The 16,881-nt window shown below is 44.5% G+C and overlaps 1 protein-coding gene across 2 annotated transcripts in view; it reads left to right on the top strand.

Moving 5' to 3' along the window:
* LOC106548010 (tumor necrosis factor receptor superfamily member 10B) overlaps positions 1-16,881 on the top strand; it is a 44,104-nt gene that overhangs the window by 18,840 nt on the left and 8,383 nt on the right. For both annotated transcript variants that reach the window (XM_087706182.1, XM_087706180.1), the window contains exons 2-7: positions 6,326-6,455; positions 8,306-8,437; positions 9,621-9,735; positions 11,777-11,865; positions 13,597-13,713; positions 14,857-14,882. In XM_087706182.1, coding sequence (XP_087562308.1) covers positions 6,326-6,455; positions 8,306-8,437; positions 9,621-9,735; positions 11,777-11,865; positions 13,597-13,713; positions 14,857-14,882 — 609 coding nt within the window. The remainder of the gene's footprint in view (positions 1-6,325; positions 6,456-8,305; positions 8,438-9,620; positions 9,736-11,776; positions 11,866-13,596; positions 13,714-14,856; positions 14,883-16,881) is intronic.

Genomic DNA, 16,881 nt, shown 5'->3' with positions numbered 1-16,881 from the left:
ATACAGAACCATCTACCACTTAAAGGGTACAGAATGTATTATACTTTGCAGCCTGTGATTTCCTGACAATGAGAACAATTATTCAGCAGAACGACGTACCTCCATAAGTTGTGAATGCTACAGCACTGGAAGTTTTTAAGAAGATACTGGATAAGCATTTGTCATTTCAGACAGGCAGTTATAGGATTTCCTGCTTGAGCAGGGTATATGTGTATCATGTGGGTTGGTCTCGGTTTGGCCGGATCGGCTGAACCAGTAGTAGCGGTGGCAGGAAGCTCCGCCCACCCACCCAGAGGCTTCTGCACATGTGTAGATGTGTCGCACGCACACGAGAGCGCGCCCGAACCGTTAGTAAAAAAATTGGCAACCCACCTCTGATGTGTATGTTAGACAAGAAGAAGTCCAAGATCCCTTCCAACTTTGTTATTCTAATATTCGGTTAGGATCACTACTGTTGTACACTCTTGAAACAGTCTCTCTTTTATTTCATTTTATTCTTTTGTGTTTTATACCCGGGAATAAAAAGGCAAGTTGTAAAGTAGTAGTAATAAACATTATTCAATTCAAAAGAAAAAAAACACATTTCTGAACAAGTAAAAAACCATAACAATAATTATAAAACTAGTGCAATGCATGGCCTACTTTACGAACAGCAAATCAACATTAACTACATTTAGAGAAATAAAATTACATTGGTTTAATTGAAATTGATTTATTGTTGGAGAAATATTAGCTGTAGTCACCCTGCTTTATCCTAAGGCCATTATAATACAAGATAGGTTAATTTTCAGGAACTCTTTCACTACAGGGACAAAAATCTTTGTTCATATGGGTTACCCTCTAATTTCCTCTCAAACAGATGTTGAGATAAAATCTCAGCAGGGTTAATGTTTCCCTCAGCTTGAAAACTTTGTGTGGCTTAGCTATCTGGTTGGTTTGGGGGAAAAAAGTCATATGCCAAATAGCATATCTTTGGATAAGGCTGCCAGAAATTGTAATAATTAACCAAGAAATACAGTGATGCTCGTCATTAAGTGTTTCCAGGTGGTATGATAAGTACTTAAACCAATTTTACCCATAAAAGGAATAGCATAGTGAGTCACAAGGCAGCTGACATGAGTTCTAACTTATGCATTACCTACCAAACAAATGATAAGTACCGGGACAACATTTTCATGTCGAAATAGGTTGACGAGAACAAATTCAATGAGTTTCAAAGCAGTTGAGTACCAAGGTACTACTGTAAAAATAATTTTAATGTTGGTTTTATTTTATTTCTTTTTGTTATTGAGTCATTTTGTTGTTATAGCATTTAATTGAGTCACGCAGATGAGATGGGCGGATTGATTGATGATTATGAATGAATGAATGGATGGATGGATGAATGAATGAATGAGCTGGCTTTACCTTTGTTTGGGTGACGATACAAATAGTCCAGAGACCTTCTGTTGGCAAGGAGTGTTCATGCTGAGTGAGCTCCCATGGGGTTCATCTGTGTGGAGATCCCTGCAGGTTGTAAATAGATTTGTCAGGAGCAGAAGTGAGTGTGGACAATCCTTTTCCTCCCTCCCTGATTTCTTTCCTCCCACCTTTTCCTTCTCTCTTTCTTCCGCTGTCCCACTGCTGCAGGAGTTAGGCAGGGCGGGGGTGGATACAGTGCTTTTCAGAAGTTAATGGCTGGCATTCCATTGCCCCTTCCCCTGTTTTTCTAAGCTCCCCCTGACGCATTTGCAAACAAAAGCCGTGTTGACATAGAGCTGATCACTGTTACGCCAATATAGAGGACCTAAAGGCGTGGCAGAGACTTCTACTGGCCACATGAATTCAATCATGCAGTTTCTTGGCAGTTCTTTAGAAAGTGCTTGGTGCATAGCAGTATTCCAGTATTTGAGAGGCTGCCACAAAGAAGAGGGAAGTCAATTTATTTTCCAAAGCACCAGCGGGCAGGACAAGAAAGAATGGATGGAAACTAATCAAGGAGAGCAGCAACCTGGAATTAAGGAGAAACTTCCTAACAGTGAGGACAATTAACTAGTGGAACAGAAGTTGCCTTCAGAAATTGTGGGCGCTCCATCACTGGAGGTTTTTAAGAAGAGACTGGACAGTCATTTATCTAAAATGGTATAAGGTCTCCTGCTTGAGCAGGGGGCTGGACTAGAAGACCTCCAAGGTCCCTTCCAGCTCTATTCTGATTAGTCATTACAACTTATGACCACAACTGAGCCCAACATTTTGATTGCTAAGTGAGACATTTAAGTGAGTTTTGCCCATTTTTACGACTCTTTTCGCCACATTTGTTAAATGAGTCACCGCAGTTGGTACATCAGTCACACGGTTGCTAAGCGAAACTGGCTTCTCCATTGACTTTGCTTGTCAGAACGTCGCAAAAGGGATCGCATGACCCCAGGACATTGAAAGCATCCTAAATACGAGCCAGTTGCCAAGCATCTGAATTTTGATCACGTGACCATGGAGCAGTGGTGGATTATGGCTGGTACGCTCCAGTATGGGCATACCGGTCCTGCTGGGAGCTCCGGTACGGTGCTCCAGAGGACCCGCCCACTGTCCTTACCTGTATTTGACCCAACCAGGCCATTTGGGCATGCGCACTGAGTGTACGGCACCTGCATGATGCTCCGCCAAGCAACTGGAGTGTCACGGGCAATGGGTACGCATGTGTGCTGCGCTCACGGCACTCCAGCTGCTTGGCGGGGTGTTGCGCAGGCGCCGTATGCTCTGTGCGCATGTGCAAATGGCCCTGTGGTAGATGCACGTGGTGGACGCCCGGTCCCGTCGCAGCGTACCAGTTGCAAACGGGATCCAGAATAGTCATGTGATCAAAATCCAGACGCTTGGCAACTGAGTCCTATTTAGGATGGTGGCTGTGTCCTGGGGTCACAGGATTCCTCTTTTGTGACCTTCTGACAAGCCAAGTCAATGGGGAAGCCAGCTTCACTGAAGATCCATATTACTAACTTAAGCAGTGATTCATTTAACAACCGTGGCAAGAACAGTGGTAAAATGAGGCAAAATTGAACTGGCGAATACCACCTCTGGCTGGCCCCGCCCCCATCTATTCTCTGCCTCCCAAGTCCCAGCTGATCAGGAGAAAATGGAGATTTTTGCATTAATCTTCCCCTTGCCACAGCCACCAAACCACATCCGCAAAACCCCACCACTGACTCAATTTTGCTAATTGTACTAATTTGGGCTAATTCAAGGACTACCTGTAGCTCATTAATGAACAATTGCAATATGTGAAACTGGCATCCTTGTTTGAACTGCTCTGAGGTTGGTTTCTAATTGATTCTGGGGGTTGATTCCAAACCACTTGAGATTCTCCTTATGATGTCTGGTAATCAGTGTTAAAATGCCGTGAGGAACTGCTCTTTGCATATTTATCAGCACACTCATGAAAGTCCTTATCAGCTAACCATAATTACCTTTGAAAAAGATAAGCCTGCTCATCAGACCTTGTAGGGAGACCACAAGTGACCACAAATTGAATAAAGCAGCTCTGTAAGCTAATTGGGACGTTGAGAGTAACATTTTGGAAGAAGATAATGGAAATGTCCTCCCATATCATGCCAAAACAAACCTGCATGTATATACCTGAAGTCAGCAGGAGTTGAGCTTAATCTAAGGGAAACTTGACTCCTTTTTTATTAGGGCGACACAGAAGAAATGAGGAGAAGGAAGAGAAAGGAGGGAGGGAGGGGAGGAGAGAGAGCAAGCAAGTATTGTTTCCTAATTGTTTCCTAAAAGACTAAAACAGACTTCACGCATGAATAAAGTTATATTTCTAGAAGGTTATTATCAGCGCCACTCATGGTAATTGGGAGTTAGAATCTGCAAAATGGAACAGTTTAAGCTCATTATATTTAACTGGGACTGGGTTTAAAGGCATCCATCTGTGAGGTTTTGTTTTGTTTTTCTAAAACGGGATAAGCCTATTGTAGTGTTTGAACTACAGCATAGGGTGCGTGTTTTGAAACTTATTGTTTCCCATAATCAAATGATGGTTACTGTTGTTTTTTTAGTAATTGTGGCTTTCAAAAACTGCAAAGAAAAAAAAAATTGGAGACCAAATCTAGCCTTAAACTTCATTCATGCTATAGCTTTAGCTCCATTAATCATAGGTTTTTTTTTCCACCTTTATTTTATTTTTATTTTATTTGTTTTTATTTTATTTAGTTTGTCAAACATGTAAAAGATAACAGGTAAAGGTATTGTGTTTCCCCCAAAATAAGACAGGGTCTTATTTTCTTTTGACCCTTGAAATAAGCGCTTGGCCTTGTTTTCAGGGAGTTCTTATTATTTTTGAGGTGCAGGAGGCAGCGAGCGGGATCACCTCATAGTTGATAGTAAAGTGGGTTTACTGATGAAGCACATGGGTGATTCTGGGCAGCTGACCACATGGAGTTGAGAGTGGGGTTTTTTTTATACCTCCTCTTGAGCTTTGCACTTGAGCTTCCTGTTTCTGTGCAAGAACATGTATTCTATTGACTGTGATCAGATTCCCATGGGGCTATATGGGGGTTATGTAGGGGCCATAGTTGGCTCTATAGGCAAAATAGAAAAACAAAAGTTTCTGAGGGTGATGGAATGAAGGGACTTACGTTCTGAAAGAGTGTTGGGTAATTCCCATTGTGGTTTAATGTCTTTTGCCTGTGAGATCATGGGTGAGGATATTTGCTTATGAATAGAGCTATCTTTTTCTTTACCTCTTAAGCGTTGACATCTGCTGTGGTCTGTTAAGAAAAGGTGGGGGCTGCTTTCTCCCTCTTAAAAAAAAACATGTTTCTCCATTTCCTATCCAGGAAAATACAATATTCTGCCTTTTTAATATTTCATTCTTCTCGGACAGGGGTTGGCAAACGTAAACACTCAAAGAGCCATTTGGACCTGTTTCCCACAGAAAAGAAAACACAAATGTCCTAACTGGAAGCCCCCTGTTCAATTCTGGAGTTGACCGGAAGTTCAGTTCCCCCACCATAGAGTCTCCTCCTAGTGCAGCGTACTTTTTCCTCTACCTGTCATAACCGAAAGCCCTATCAATTGTGGAGACAACTGGAAAACCCTCCCATTGCCATAGAGTTTTCTCCTGGCGCACTGTGCTTCTCTCCCCCACCCCTTTGGAAGCTCCTCTCAAAATTGTGGCGCCAACCGGTGACGGAGCCGCAGCAGAGGGAGGAAAGAGCCACATGCTGCTCCACAGCCGCAGTTTGCTGACCCCTGTTCTAGGAGAAGGGTGGGTGCTCACTTTCTCCAGAGGGATATACAACATGAATTGATTTCTACCAGGTGAATCTCACTAGATCTTCATTGACCTCCAGCACATTCTCTAAAACATTGGGCAAAAGATTTCATCACCTGCTAGATAGCATTTCTTCTACAGGTAGTCCTCATCTTATAACAGTTTGTTTAGTGGCCATTCAAAGTTACAACGGCACTGAAAAATGTGACTTATGACCATTTTCCTCACTTACGACCATTGCAGCAACCCCATGGCCACCTGACCAAAACTCAGATGCTTGGCAACTGACTCATATTTATGACGGTTGCAGTGTCCCAGGGTCATGGGATTCCCCTTGTGCAACTTTCTGACCAGCAGAGTCAACGGGAAAGCCCGATTCCCTCAACAACCATGTTGCTAACTGAACAACTGCAGTGATTCACTTAAGAATTGTGGCCAGAAAGGTCATAAAATGAGGCAAAATTCACTTAGCAACTAAGAAGGCATCCTTACAGCTGTAGCATAAGAACAATAATCCTTCGGCAATGTTGTTGTTAGTTGCAAAGTCACATCTGACCCATTGCGTGGACAACGTTTCACCAGGCCTTCCTGTCCTCTACCATCCTCTGGAGTCCATTTAAGCTCACGCCGATTGCTTCGGTTACTCCATCCAGCCACCTCCTTCTCTGTCGTCGTCTTCTTCTTTTGCCCTCCATCTTTCTCAACATTGCGCTCTTCTCCAGTGAGTCTTTCCTTCTCATTAGGTGGGCAAAGTACTTGAGTTTCCTCTTCAGGATCTGGCCTTCTAAAGAGCAATCAGGGTTGATCTCCTCTAGGACTGACTGGTTGGATCGCCTTGCAGTCCAAGGGACTCGCAGGAGTCTTCTCCAGCACCAGAGTTCAGGGGCCTCCATGCTTTGGCGCTCAGCCTTCCTTATAGTTCAACCTTCACAGCCATCCATTGCAACTGGGAAAACCATCGCCTTGACTATACACACTTTCGTTTTGGCAGTAGAAGTCTTTATTTATGCTTTCTTTCCAGAGAGGCGCAGGCTAAAATTATCCTCTATTTCTCCTCTTTGTTTCCAGCATGAAGCCGCCACGGGAAGACTTCCTCGAATGCAGTATCCAAAGGTTACTGCCCCCGTGATACCAGATGTTGATGACACCAAGGAGTTTTACGCTGCTGTGAACCATGAGTGCAAGAAATGTCCGCCAGGTATCCCATGATCATCAGTTCGACCTGAGCCTTTGTAGTAAGGCTCATAGTCAAGACATGTACACAACCTGCTCCTTTTTTGAGAAAGATAAACTGGACATTTCTTTCTCGACAACCCCATGGGGCAATCGTTTCATAAGACCACGCCAAATAATGATTTTCGCACCATTGTTCTTAGTTCTAAGAAATGTGCACGAGTGGAGGCAAGTGGTGGTTGGAACAGTGAAAAAAACTGCACAGAAAATGAACTGTGCTAGAAGTCATTGGAAGGAGTAGATAACAGCAGAAGCCAATTTTATGGAAGAGGGGGGGGAAATACCGCATTAGTCATTTCCCCAGAAATTCAATAAAAAATTGAACAAGGAGAGCCAGATGTGTGTGTGTGTATGGGGGAGGGGGGGAATAATTTGAAAAGTTAAAACATGTATTCCAGGACACCCACATAACATGACCATAAGGAAGATGATATTTTTAATATGGGTGCAACTTTCTGGATAGTCACCACTTTTCTTCTAGGAAACTAGAAAAAAGAAAGATTGCCATGGCATTCATTTTATTGTAGCTAAGGAGATGATTCAGAGGAATCAGAAGTTCGTTCCGCTGTTTAAAAAAATGTGTGGGTTTCTCCCCCCCTTCCAATGAATAGGCACATGCTTCTTCTGATTGACTTTCTGTTGGTTGTTCCTAGGGGTGGGTTTCAAAAATTTAGCAAGGGGTTCTCTGCCTGGTTGCTGGGTGGGCGTGGCCTAGTTGGCCTCCTGCACAATGGCGGAGGACGGGCTTTTTGCCCTTCCTGGGCTCCAGAGGCACTCTGGAGGGCTTTCCGGCCTTCTAGAACTTTCAGTAGACCTGTTTTTCACCCTCCCCAGGCCTCTGTGTGCCCCCTGCTCTTACTTGTATCCAAAATTGGCCACATGGGGACTCTTGGGAGGGGAAGGGAGGGGTTGGCGTGGTGGCTCTCTGCTGCGCATGCACGGGGGCAGGACGCATGCATAGAAGGGTGGGGTGCATGCACAGGGGGAACTTGTGTTGCACTTTGAGGCCTCGCACAGTGCCCCCGTGCCCCGTTTGGTGCAAGAGACCTTTCAGGCCCAAAACGGAGTGCACGAGGGCTCCCCCGCATGTGCAGAGGCAGGACACGTGTGTGGGGCAGGGTGCATGGAGGGGGTTTCACTTGCATATTGCATTGTGGGTCGGGCATGCGAGCACATTTTTGACACGCTACGACAAAAAGGTTAGCTATCACTGGTCTAGATACCACTGGGGAGAGAACAGTGCTAACTACTTACTCTAGCTGTATATTCAATTTATTTTCTGCCTTTCATTGATGCAACATGGACATCCATTGTATACCTACATCAGCAGTTCCTAGAGAATTCCTGTCTTTTATTTCAGAGTTCCCCAACCCCCAGGTCCGTGGATCAGGACCATTTTGCAGCCTGTTGAGAACCGGGCTGCGCAAGCAGTTGTCAGCGTTCCAAATAGCATCCAAAAGTAAATTTTGTTATGGCTACATAGTATGTAACTCCTTACAATCCCCCCTCCAAATCTCCCACAATAGAAAGTGCATAGTAGAATAATAGAAAGTATGGCAGGCCAAAGATCCAAAAGAAAAGTGGGCTGCAGGCCTGACAGGCGGCCTCTCCTCAGAAGAGAAGTGTACCCCTTGCAGCAGACATGCACACATGTGCAGGATTAGGTTGCACACACAAAACCAACCCCCTCCCCCATGCCACTCTCACTGCTGCCCCTGCCACTCTACTGAGCCAGAAAAGTTGGGGGTCCACTGTTTTCATATGTACTTACTTTTAATATGTACTTACTTTTTATATCTTTTTGCTTTTTTCCAGGAACATTTGTCCATAAACAATGCACTGTCCCCAGAACTGAAGGGATTTGTCAACCCTGTGAAAACAACACCTATTCCAAACTGTCCAATTCCTTTGATATCTGCTTTGGATGCAGAGCCTGCAGGATTTTAGGTATTAAGGATGGAGACAATTTTATTTACTTAGCTTCTTAGATTTTTTTATCCCATACTTTATAGGTAACTCAAGGCAGCAAACATGCGTAATACTCTTTCCTCTCTTTTTTCTTTTTCATTTCCACCCCATAGCAACCATCTTCCGAGGTGGGATGGACTGAGAGAGTGACTGGCCCAAAGTCATTCAAACAGGTTTTCATGCCTAAGGTGGGACTAGAACTCACTATGTCCCAGTGATCGGCCAAAGTCACCCAGCCAGCTTTCATGTCTAAGGCAGGATTAGAACTCACCATCTCCTGGTGATCGGCCAAAGTCACCCAGCCAGCTTTCATGTCTAAGATGGGACTAGAACTCACCATCTCCTGGTGATCGGCCAAAGTCACCCAGCCAGCTTTCATGTCTAAGGCAGGATTAAAACTCACCATCTCCTGGTGATCAGCCAAAGTCACCCAGCCAGCTTTCATGTCTAAGGCAGGATTAGAACTCACCATCTCCTGGTGATCAGCCAAAGTCACCCAGCCAGCTTTCATGTCTAAGGCAGGATTAGAACTCACCATCTCCTGGTGATCGGCCAAAGTCACCCAGCCAGCTTTCATGTCTAAGACGGGACTAGAACTCCCCATATCTCGGTGATCGGCCAAAGTCACCCAGCCAGCTTTCATGTCTAAGACGGGACTAGAACTCACCATCTCCTAGTGATCGGCCAAAGTCACCCAGCCAGCTTTCATGTCTAAGACAGGACTAGAACTCCTCATGTCCCGGTGATTGGCCAAAGTCACCTAGCCAGCTTTCATGTCTAAGGCGGGACTAGAACTCATTACCTCCCAGTTTCTAGCCTCATGACATAACTACTCAACCAAATTGGCTTGCATCTTATATTTGAAGTAATATGTTTAAGTAATAAGTTTTATAAATGCAATGAATTGAAGAAATGAAATGAAACCTGAGGCCCACCAATGCCTTTTGTGAAAGGTTTCATCCATTGCATTCTAAGGAGGAGTTTGCATGTCACACTAAGTTGAAATGTATTTGCCTTTGGTCATTCAACCACCTGTGCTTTTCTCAAGAAATCGTGGTTAAGGATATCTTGGGCAAACATGCAATTTGGTCTTAGCCTGAGTCTTTTTTCCTACCCAGAACTGCTGTTATGGTTCTAAATTTGTGATTTATTCTCTTTCCAGATGAGGTCGAAATAAAAAAGTGTACTGCAACCACAAATACCGAGTGTGCCTGCAAGAATGGTACCTTCTGCTCACCTGGCCAGCCATGTGAAACTTGCACTAAATGTATGACAAGGTCAGCATGATTCAACACTGCTTAAAATGCTTTAGAACTAATTTGGCATTCTGTAAAAAAAATTTGGGAAAGGTTTGGAGAAGGTGCCCTGGATGAAGATCTTTGTGGGAAGGAAGAGCAGGCCAGGGGGCGGAGGGGGGGGGGACACAGGAGATTCTGCTACCACAACCTTTTAATTTCCAAGCTTTGAGCAATCTCTGATGATGCATTCACATCCCTGCAGAGACGTGGTTCAACTGCTTTGATGCCACTTTGCAGTGACCGGTTGAAAATAAGTTTAGTTTTGTTGACCATCTCGTCATAAGTAGATTTGCCCTGGATCAGTATGGAGATTCCTCAGGCAGCTACACTGAGCTTTTAAGATTCTGAGTGACACTTTGTGAAGCAGTGGTTGTGCACAGATTTACGTTTTGGAGGCCTTATGAAAAAGAGGAAGGAGAAGGAGAAGATTGTATCTACTCTGGAAAGATGGCCTTAACATATAAGAGAATTCTCTGCTTCAAGAAATTGGTATCATTAGCCTTGTTGACAGCTTCCTGAATACATAACTTCTCCAGAGTGGTGAAATTGGCCTGTCCATCACCAGGTGGCAGCTTCCTGTTGTCAGTCTATCACAGTAGCATAATGGAAGGTATATCTAAAAAGAACAATTCCAGTGACTGCCACAGTACAACCCAATACCACAGCAGCTCTGACCCCCCCCCCCCTCTGTGGTGAGCCATGCCGACACAAGATTACTGCTAGACAATTTATTCACAGTAAATTAACACACCGACAAGACTTTGGCAGCAACCCAGACTTCCACAGATAAGAAATACACACCAGAGCTTCTCCAGCTTTAGTAGAATAGTTGAATCCTGCAAACAGCCTCCTCCCAAAGTCTCTTCTTATATACCCTCTTGGGAGGAGCCTAATCACAACCACCTCGGTCCAATTATCTCCTTTGTCTCCGTAATTGCTGCCGGCGCTTATCCGCCCGTCTCTGTCGGGCATCCGGGACCAATTCCCTCTGCATCTCATCACTGCTCAAGGGCCTGACGTCTTCACCACTGCTCCATGGCCTGATGTCAGGGACACACTCCCTTTGGCTTTCCCCGCTGCTCCATGCCTCAGGCGCCTCCTGGTGGCCAACCAGCTTCTCTGGTCCCTGCTTGGAATCTGAACCCTGTCCAGGGTCGTCCACATCTTCCAGAGATGACTCATAGGGTCCTCGCTATTGGAGTCTTTTTGCAGCTCCAACGGCTCTTGTTGGGCCACAACACTTACTTGTGCTTATTTTGTTGATACATGGTATGTATATTTCTACAGCTTCGAAATGTTATAGATTGCCAAATAACCTAGAATCTTAGGATGGGTTATTATCCCAAAGATACTGGGACATTCTGGTTTTTCTTTGAAGACATTTTGCTTCTGATCCAAGAAGCTTCTTCAACTACTCTGGAGGTTCTTGGATGAGAAGCGAAACGTCTTCAAAGAAAAACCAGGAAGTCCAGTTGCCTCTTGGAAAAAAAGCACCTTTGGGACAACCAGGGCCTGGATGACTGAGAATCTCCATAGACATTTAGGATAGGTTACCGTTGGTTAAAGAGATGCGGTGGCTCAGTAGCTAGGACGATGAGTTTGTCAATCAGAAAGGTCGGCAATTCGGTGGTTCGAATCCCTAGCACCGTGTAATGGAGTGAGTTACTTGTCCCAGCTTCTGCCAATCTAGCAGTTCGAAAGCAGGTAAAAAATGCAAGTAAAAAAAATAGGAACCATTTTTGGTGGGAAGGTAACAGCGCTCCGTGCACCTTTGGCATTGAGTCATGCAGCCACATGACCATGGAGCTATCTTTGGACAGCGCTGGCTCTTCGGCTTTGAAGGGAGCACTGCCCCCTAGAGTCGGGAACGACTAGCACATATGTGTGAGGGGAACCTTTACCTTTACCATAGGTTAGCTGCTGCTTCTAATGGTTCAATATTCAGTAATTCGAATTGATTCTTGTTCAGTCTGAGAGGTGACCCAAATCCTTCAATGTCTGTTTCTTTCTGGGTCTGTAGCTGTGGTCCTGGAGAAAAGAAGGTGCAGGATTGCACACCTACAAGTGACCTGCAATGTGTTCCTGATACTACCTCATTACCTCCAACAAGTAAGTTCCTTGCATCCTGGTGGACCAGTATTAATGAATGTGAGATTATGGTGCTAGTCCTAAAATAAATGGTCATAAAGAAAAAGAAGGAAGTGTAACAAAACATGACAAAGATGACAGCTCTTATAGAGACCTCTGTTAAGCTTCAATGGGATGCAATATTTGATGTGCAGATAACAGATTAACAGAGTTGGAAGGGACCTTGTAGGTCATCTAGTCCAACACCCCTCCCGCCCAAGCAGGAGACCCTATCATATTTCTGACGGATGGCAGTCCATTCTCTTCTTGAAAGTCTCAAGCGATAAAGCTCCCACAACTTCCGAAGGCAACTTCTGTTCCATGGGTTGATTGTTCTCCCTGTCAGAAAATTTCTTCTTATTTCTAGATTGAATCTCACCTTGATCAGTTTCCATCCATTATTCCTTGTCTGGCCTTCAGGTGCTTTGGAGAATAGCTTGACCCCCTCCTCTCTGTGGCAGCCCCTCAAATATTGGAAGACTGCTATCCTTCTCTTCACTAGACTAGCCATGCCAAGTTCCTGCAACCATTCATCGTAGGTTTTATCCCCCAGTCCCCTAACCATCCTGGTTGCTCTTCTCTGCACTTTTTCTAGAGTCTCTCAGCATCTTTTTTTTTATAGTGTGGTGACCAAAACTGGATGCAGTATTCTAGGTGTGGTCTTACTAAGGCTTTATAAAGTGGTATTAGTACCTCTCTTGATCTTGATTGAATCCCTCTGTTAATGCAATTTAGGATTGCATTGGCTCTTGGTTAGAATGCTTCCTAACCAAAGTCACTTTGGTTAGAAGTCACTTTCTGACTTCTGACTTAGTTAGACTTCCTGCCTTGGTTAGAAGTCACCCTGACCAGAGGGAACAGGAATCAAATAATCAAAGATTATCTGTTTCCTCTGGCTTTTGAATCTGTAGGCAGAAGTTCCTACCGATTAGATTTTGATTGTTAAAGAGGGGGATAAGTGGGACATAGATTAAATAGAAAAGGAGATTTGTATGGTTATGTTGTTAGGTATTTTTGCTGGTTTTTACTGGACCTTTGCTGATTCCTAAGGAGAATTGAAGATTTAGAGATGAACTATAGAAAATGGGATGAGGCTTGGACTGAAGATGCATCTGATTCTATTTTAAGGCACAGTGCTATGTTGTGAATGGTGAGGTCCTTGGTGCTCCCTAAGTTTGGTTGTTTCCTTGCAGACATTTTATTACCAAACTAGGTAACATCATCAGTGGTAGTAGGGAGCGGAGTTTTATATACTGGTAGCTTGCCTGTCAGTGTTGGTAGGAGTCATCTTGGTGGTTCTTTGACTGGCTGTTGTTTTCTGTTAGATTGTTTGTTTGGGTTAGTAGCTCCTTAATCGGGGTATTGTTTGCATCTTGGTTGTTAGTCTATAGTAGTGTTAATCTTGGTGTTAATCTCTGCTTTAGATCAAGCAAGCAAACAATACCACAATCAAGGAACTTCCAAAGACAAACAACCTAACAGTAAACAGCAGCCCAATCAAGGAATGACCAAAACCACTTTCGTCTCCAGCCTTGGCTTTTATCAGTTTCTCGAGGGATGGGGCCCGATTGCAGAAAAGAGTTTGTAGATTAAAGTCATTACATCAAATGTTATGGCAAGCCCACAGAAGCCAGGATAGGACTCGGTTTGAAGAAGCATAACGTCCAAATGATCAGCCTCTCTACCTGCCTTTTTTTCTCTTTTCATTTTAAGACTCCCCTGGACAAGGAGATAGTGGATTGGTCTGGCTTCTTGTGCTTCCTGTAGCGTTGGTGATTGCAGCATTGATTCTGGGCATGTGTTGGAAAAAAAACACAAACTTCAGAAATGGTAAGAATAATCTTTTTGTTTTTTTGCTTTCCCCGAGACTCAAAATGGCCAAGATGTTTAGCATAGCCCTTGCTAAGACTGTTGATATGCAAAGAACTTTTTATCATGGGGGGAAAAAAAACCAAAAACAAAGAAGGGAGCCTCTACAGTATTTAGAAGTTATAGAGTCTAGAATTCTGCCATCCTGCTCTGCATAATACGGAGTTTCTCAACCTTGGCAACTTGAAGATGTGTGGACTTCAAGTCCCAGAATTCTGGAATTGATGCATAGCTCTTGATCATGGCCAATGTCTTCCCTTCCTTCTTTCCTTCCCCATAATGATTGCTACTGATGTCCCAATGTATTTTTCCCTTGTTTTTAACATTTTTTATCTGCAACTTCCAAAGTCACTGAGAATTGAGTGACAGAATAATAATAATAATATCCCACTAGCATCCTGACTCCAAATCTTTCCTCCCCTCTTGTCCCTTTCCCTTCCATGCCCTCCCCTCCATCTCCATCCCTTCCCTCCCATCACCTTCCCTACCCTCTTGTTCCCTTCCCTCTCATCTCCTTCCCTTCCATCTCTTTCCCTTCCATCTCCTTCCCTCCCATCTCCTTCCTTTCCATCTCCTTTCCTTTCCTCCCTTCCCCTTTCTTCCCACCTCCTTCCCTCTCATCCCCTTCCATCAGATCTCCTTCCATTCCCCCTTGTCCCCTTCCCTCCCATCCCCTTCCTTCTCATCCCCTTCCCTTCCCTCCCATCCCCCTTCCTTCCCTCCCATCTCTTTCCCTCTCCTTCCCTCCCATTCCTTTCCTTCCCCTCTTATCCCCTTTCCTCCCCTCCAATCTCCTCCCCTCCCATCTCCTTCCCTTCCCTCCAAATAGCCTTTCAGCTTGGGCTTTTTTCCATTCTTGCCAGCTTTATACCCTCAAATCCTTCTCCATCTGGAGCAAAGCAGTCCTAGTTTGTTCTGTATTTTATAATAAATGTGCATATTCCAGTTTGGACATGAGCTATCTCAAAACAGCTGTTCCATGCCTGTAACAGTTAGTGCATGAATCATTTAGCAGGTCCCCACTTAAATGTCTTTATAATGTCTCCATATGTGGTCACTGCTCTGCTGGCTAATTTCTCTATATCATCCTCTTTTCTCTTACAGCTTGCAGAGGTTTCTGGAGCAGCAAGGTAAGAACCATTTCCTCCTCTGGAGATGGGAAAAGTAAAATTGGGTGAAGGGATTTTGTTTCAATCTCCAAATTTTGTATGAGAAGTGATCTTATAACATTGGAAGTCGGTTCATGCTGCTCATTTTTGCCTATCTCTTTCCAGTCTGTTAAGTATGATTCTTTTTTCAGTCTTCCCTCCTTAGACATAGAATGCAGGATATTTTGAGTGGGGTGTGGTGGCTCAAGGGCTAAGACGCTGAGCTTATCAATCAGAAAGTTCAGCAGTTCGAATCCCTAGCGCCGTATAACGGAGTGAGCTCCCCTTACTTGTCCCAGCTTCTGCCAACCTAATAGTTCGAAAGCATGTAAAAATGCAAGTAGAAAAATAGGAACCACCTTTGGTTGGAAGGGAACAGCGTTCCCTACACCTTCAATGTTTAGTCATGCCGGCCACATGACCACGGAGACGGAGATGAGCACCACCCCTAGAGTCAGGAATGACTAGCACATATGTGCGAGGGGAACCTTTACCTTATAGGATATTTTGCATACATAAAATAGATTATGACATTACTCTCTGCATGTTGTAAGGTCATTACTGTGACTTGAAGATTGAATAAAAGGATGCTGCCACTAGAAGAACATTATGATTTTATCATTCTTGAGTACTGGGGCACATTTTCTCAGCAGTAAGGGCTTTACCAGTCTCAGAAGGATGGAAGGCTGTGTCAACCTTGAGCTGGATCGAACTGCTGGCAGTAGGCAGAGTTAGCCTGCAATATTGCATTTTAACCATTTCACTGTGGAGCTGCCTTGAGGACCATTCAGAAGGTGCAGCTAGTCCAGAATGTGGCAGTGCAGGCATTGGTGGGCATGTTATACCCATGGGACCCCACCTCTCCACAAGATGCACTGCTTATCGATAAGCTTCTGAGTACTATTCAAAGTGTTGGTTGTCTCCTTTAACCCCCTTCATGTATCTCACTCATTGTCATACTTCTTGTTGATTCATTGCACCAGCCATGGTGGTGCAGTGTAGTGGTTAGAATACAGTACTGCACGCTAATTCTGCCAGCTGTTGACAATTCAGCAGTTCGATTCTCCCCAGCTCAAGGTTGACTAGCCTTCCATTCCTTCCAAGGTCAGTAAAATGAGGACCCAGATTGTTGGGGGCAATAGGCTGACTCTGTAAACTGCTTAGAGAGGGCTGTAAAGCACTGGGAAGTTGTGTATAAGTAAAATTGCTATTGCTATTGCTAGTCATGACAATATAAGTCTACATTATTTGTGGGATTGTCTGTCTCCAGCTATTTCTGTCCATTCAGTGAGATTGCACAGAGTCAGTGTGCTTTGGATTGCAACAACTAAACAACATAGTCTAGCAGGACCCTAGAAATGTGTCTTTTTTATTGTGTGTTCTGACCCAGCTATCTGAACACAACAAACGCTCTGTAGTTAAATCAATGATTCCTTTATAAGCAGCGCCAACAGCCCTGGCAAAAAAGTTTCTCTCTCACATGGCAAATCTGTCCAGCAGGGAGATGAATAGTCTGCCATACCTATTCATCTGCGCCTTCTGCCTTTTATCCCCAGAGGTAGGGGCTTCACTAGCAGCAGCAGCTCTTCTGTCCCAACGACCGGCCCATAGATTTCCACTGCTCTCCTCTCCTCTGCGTTCTGTGCATCCGCATGTCAGGCAGTGGACACAGCTGTTCCTCCTCTTCCTCATCAGTGACCTCCAGACCTGGGGGCTGTTGACACTCTTTTGGAGGGCTGACGGACGGCCTAGGCTCCGCCTCTGCCTCTCTCTCTCTCTGCCAGCTCCATTCGCTCTTCCCCCTCAGAGCTCTCAGGTTGCCTTGGTGCTGACCCTGTTTCCCACACCTCCTCCTCTGATTCGGCTGCTGGAGGCCAATGGGCTACACACTTGCTCCTTGGCCTCTGGAATAATATCCATCTCCCTGAGTACAGGTTCCCCGCAGAGCTGCATCTTGAGTCTGCTACTGTTCACCTTGATG

Source organism: Thamnophis sirtalis, unplaced genomic scaffold (genome assembly GCF_051295495.1).
Source record: "Thamnophis sirtalis isolate CommonGarterSnake01/CBP01778 unplaced genomic scaffold, rThaSir2_p1.2 scaffold_2, whole genome shotgun sequence".
Classification (NCBI taxonomy): Eukaryota; Metazoa; Chordata; class Lepidosauria; order Squamata; family Natricidae; genus Thamnophis; species Thamnophis sirtalis.
The sequence above is the reverse complement of the archived record's forward strand: the minus strand, read 5'-3'. Positions and strand labels throughout refer to the sequence as shown.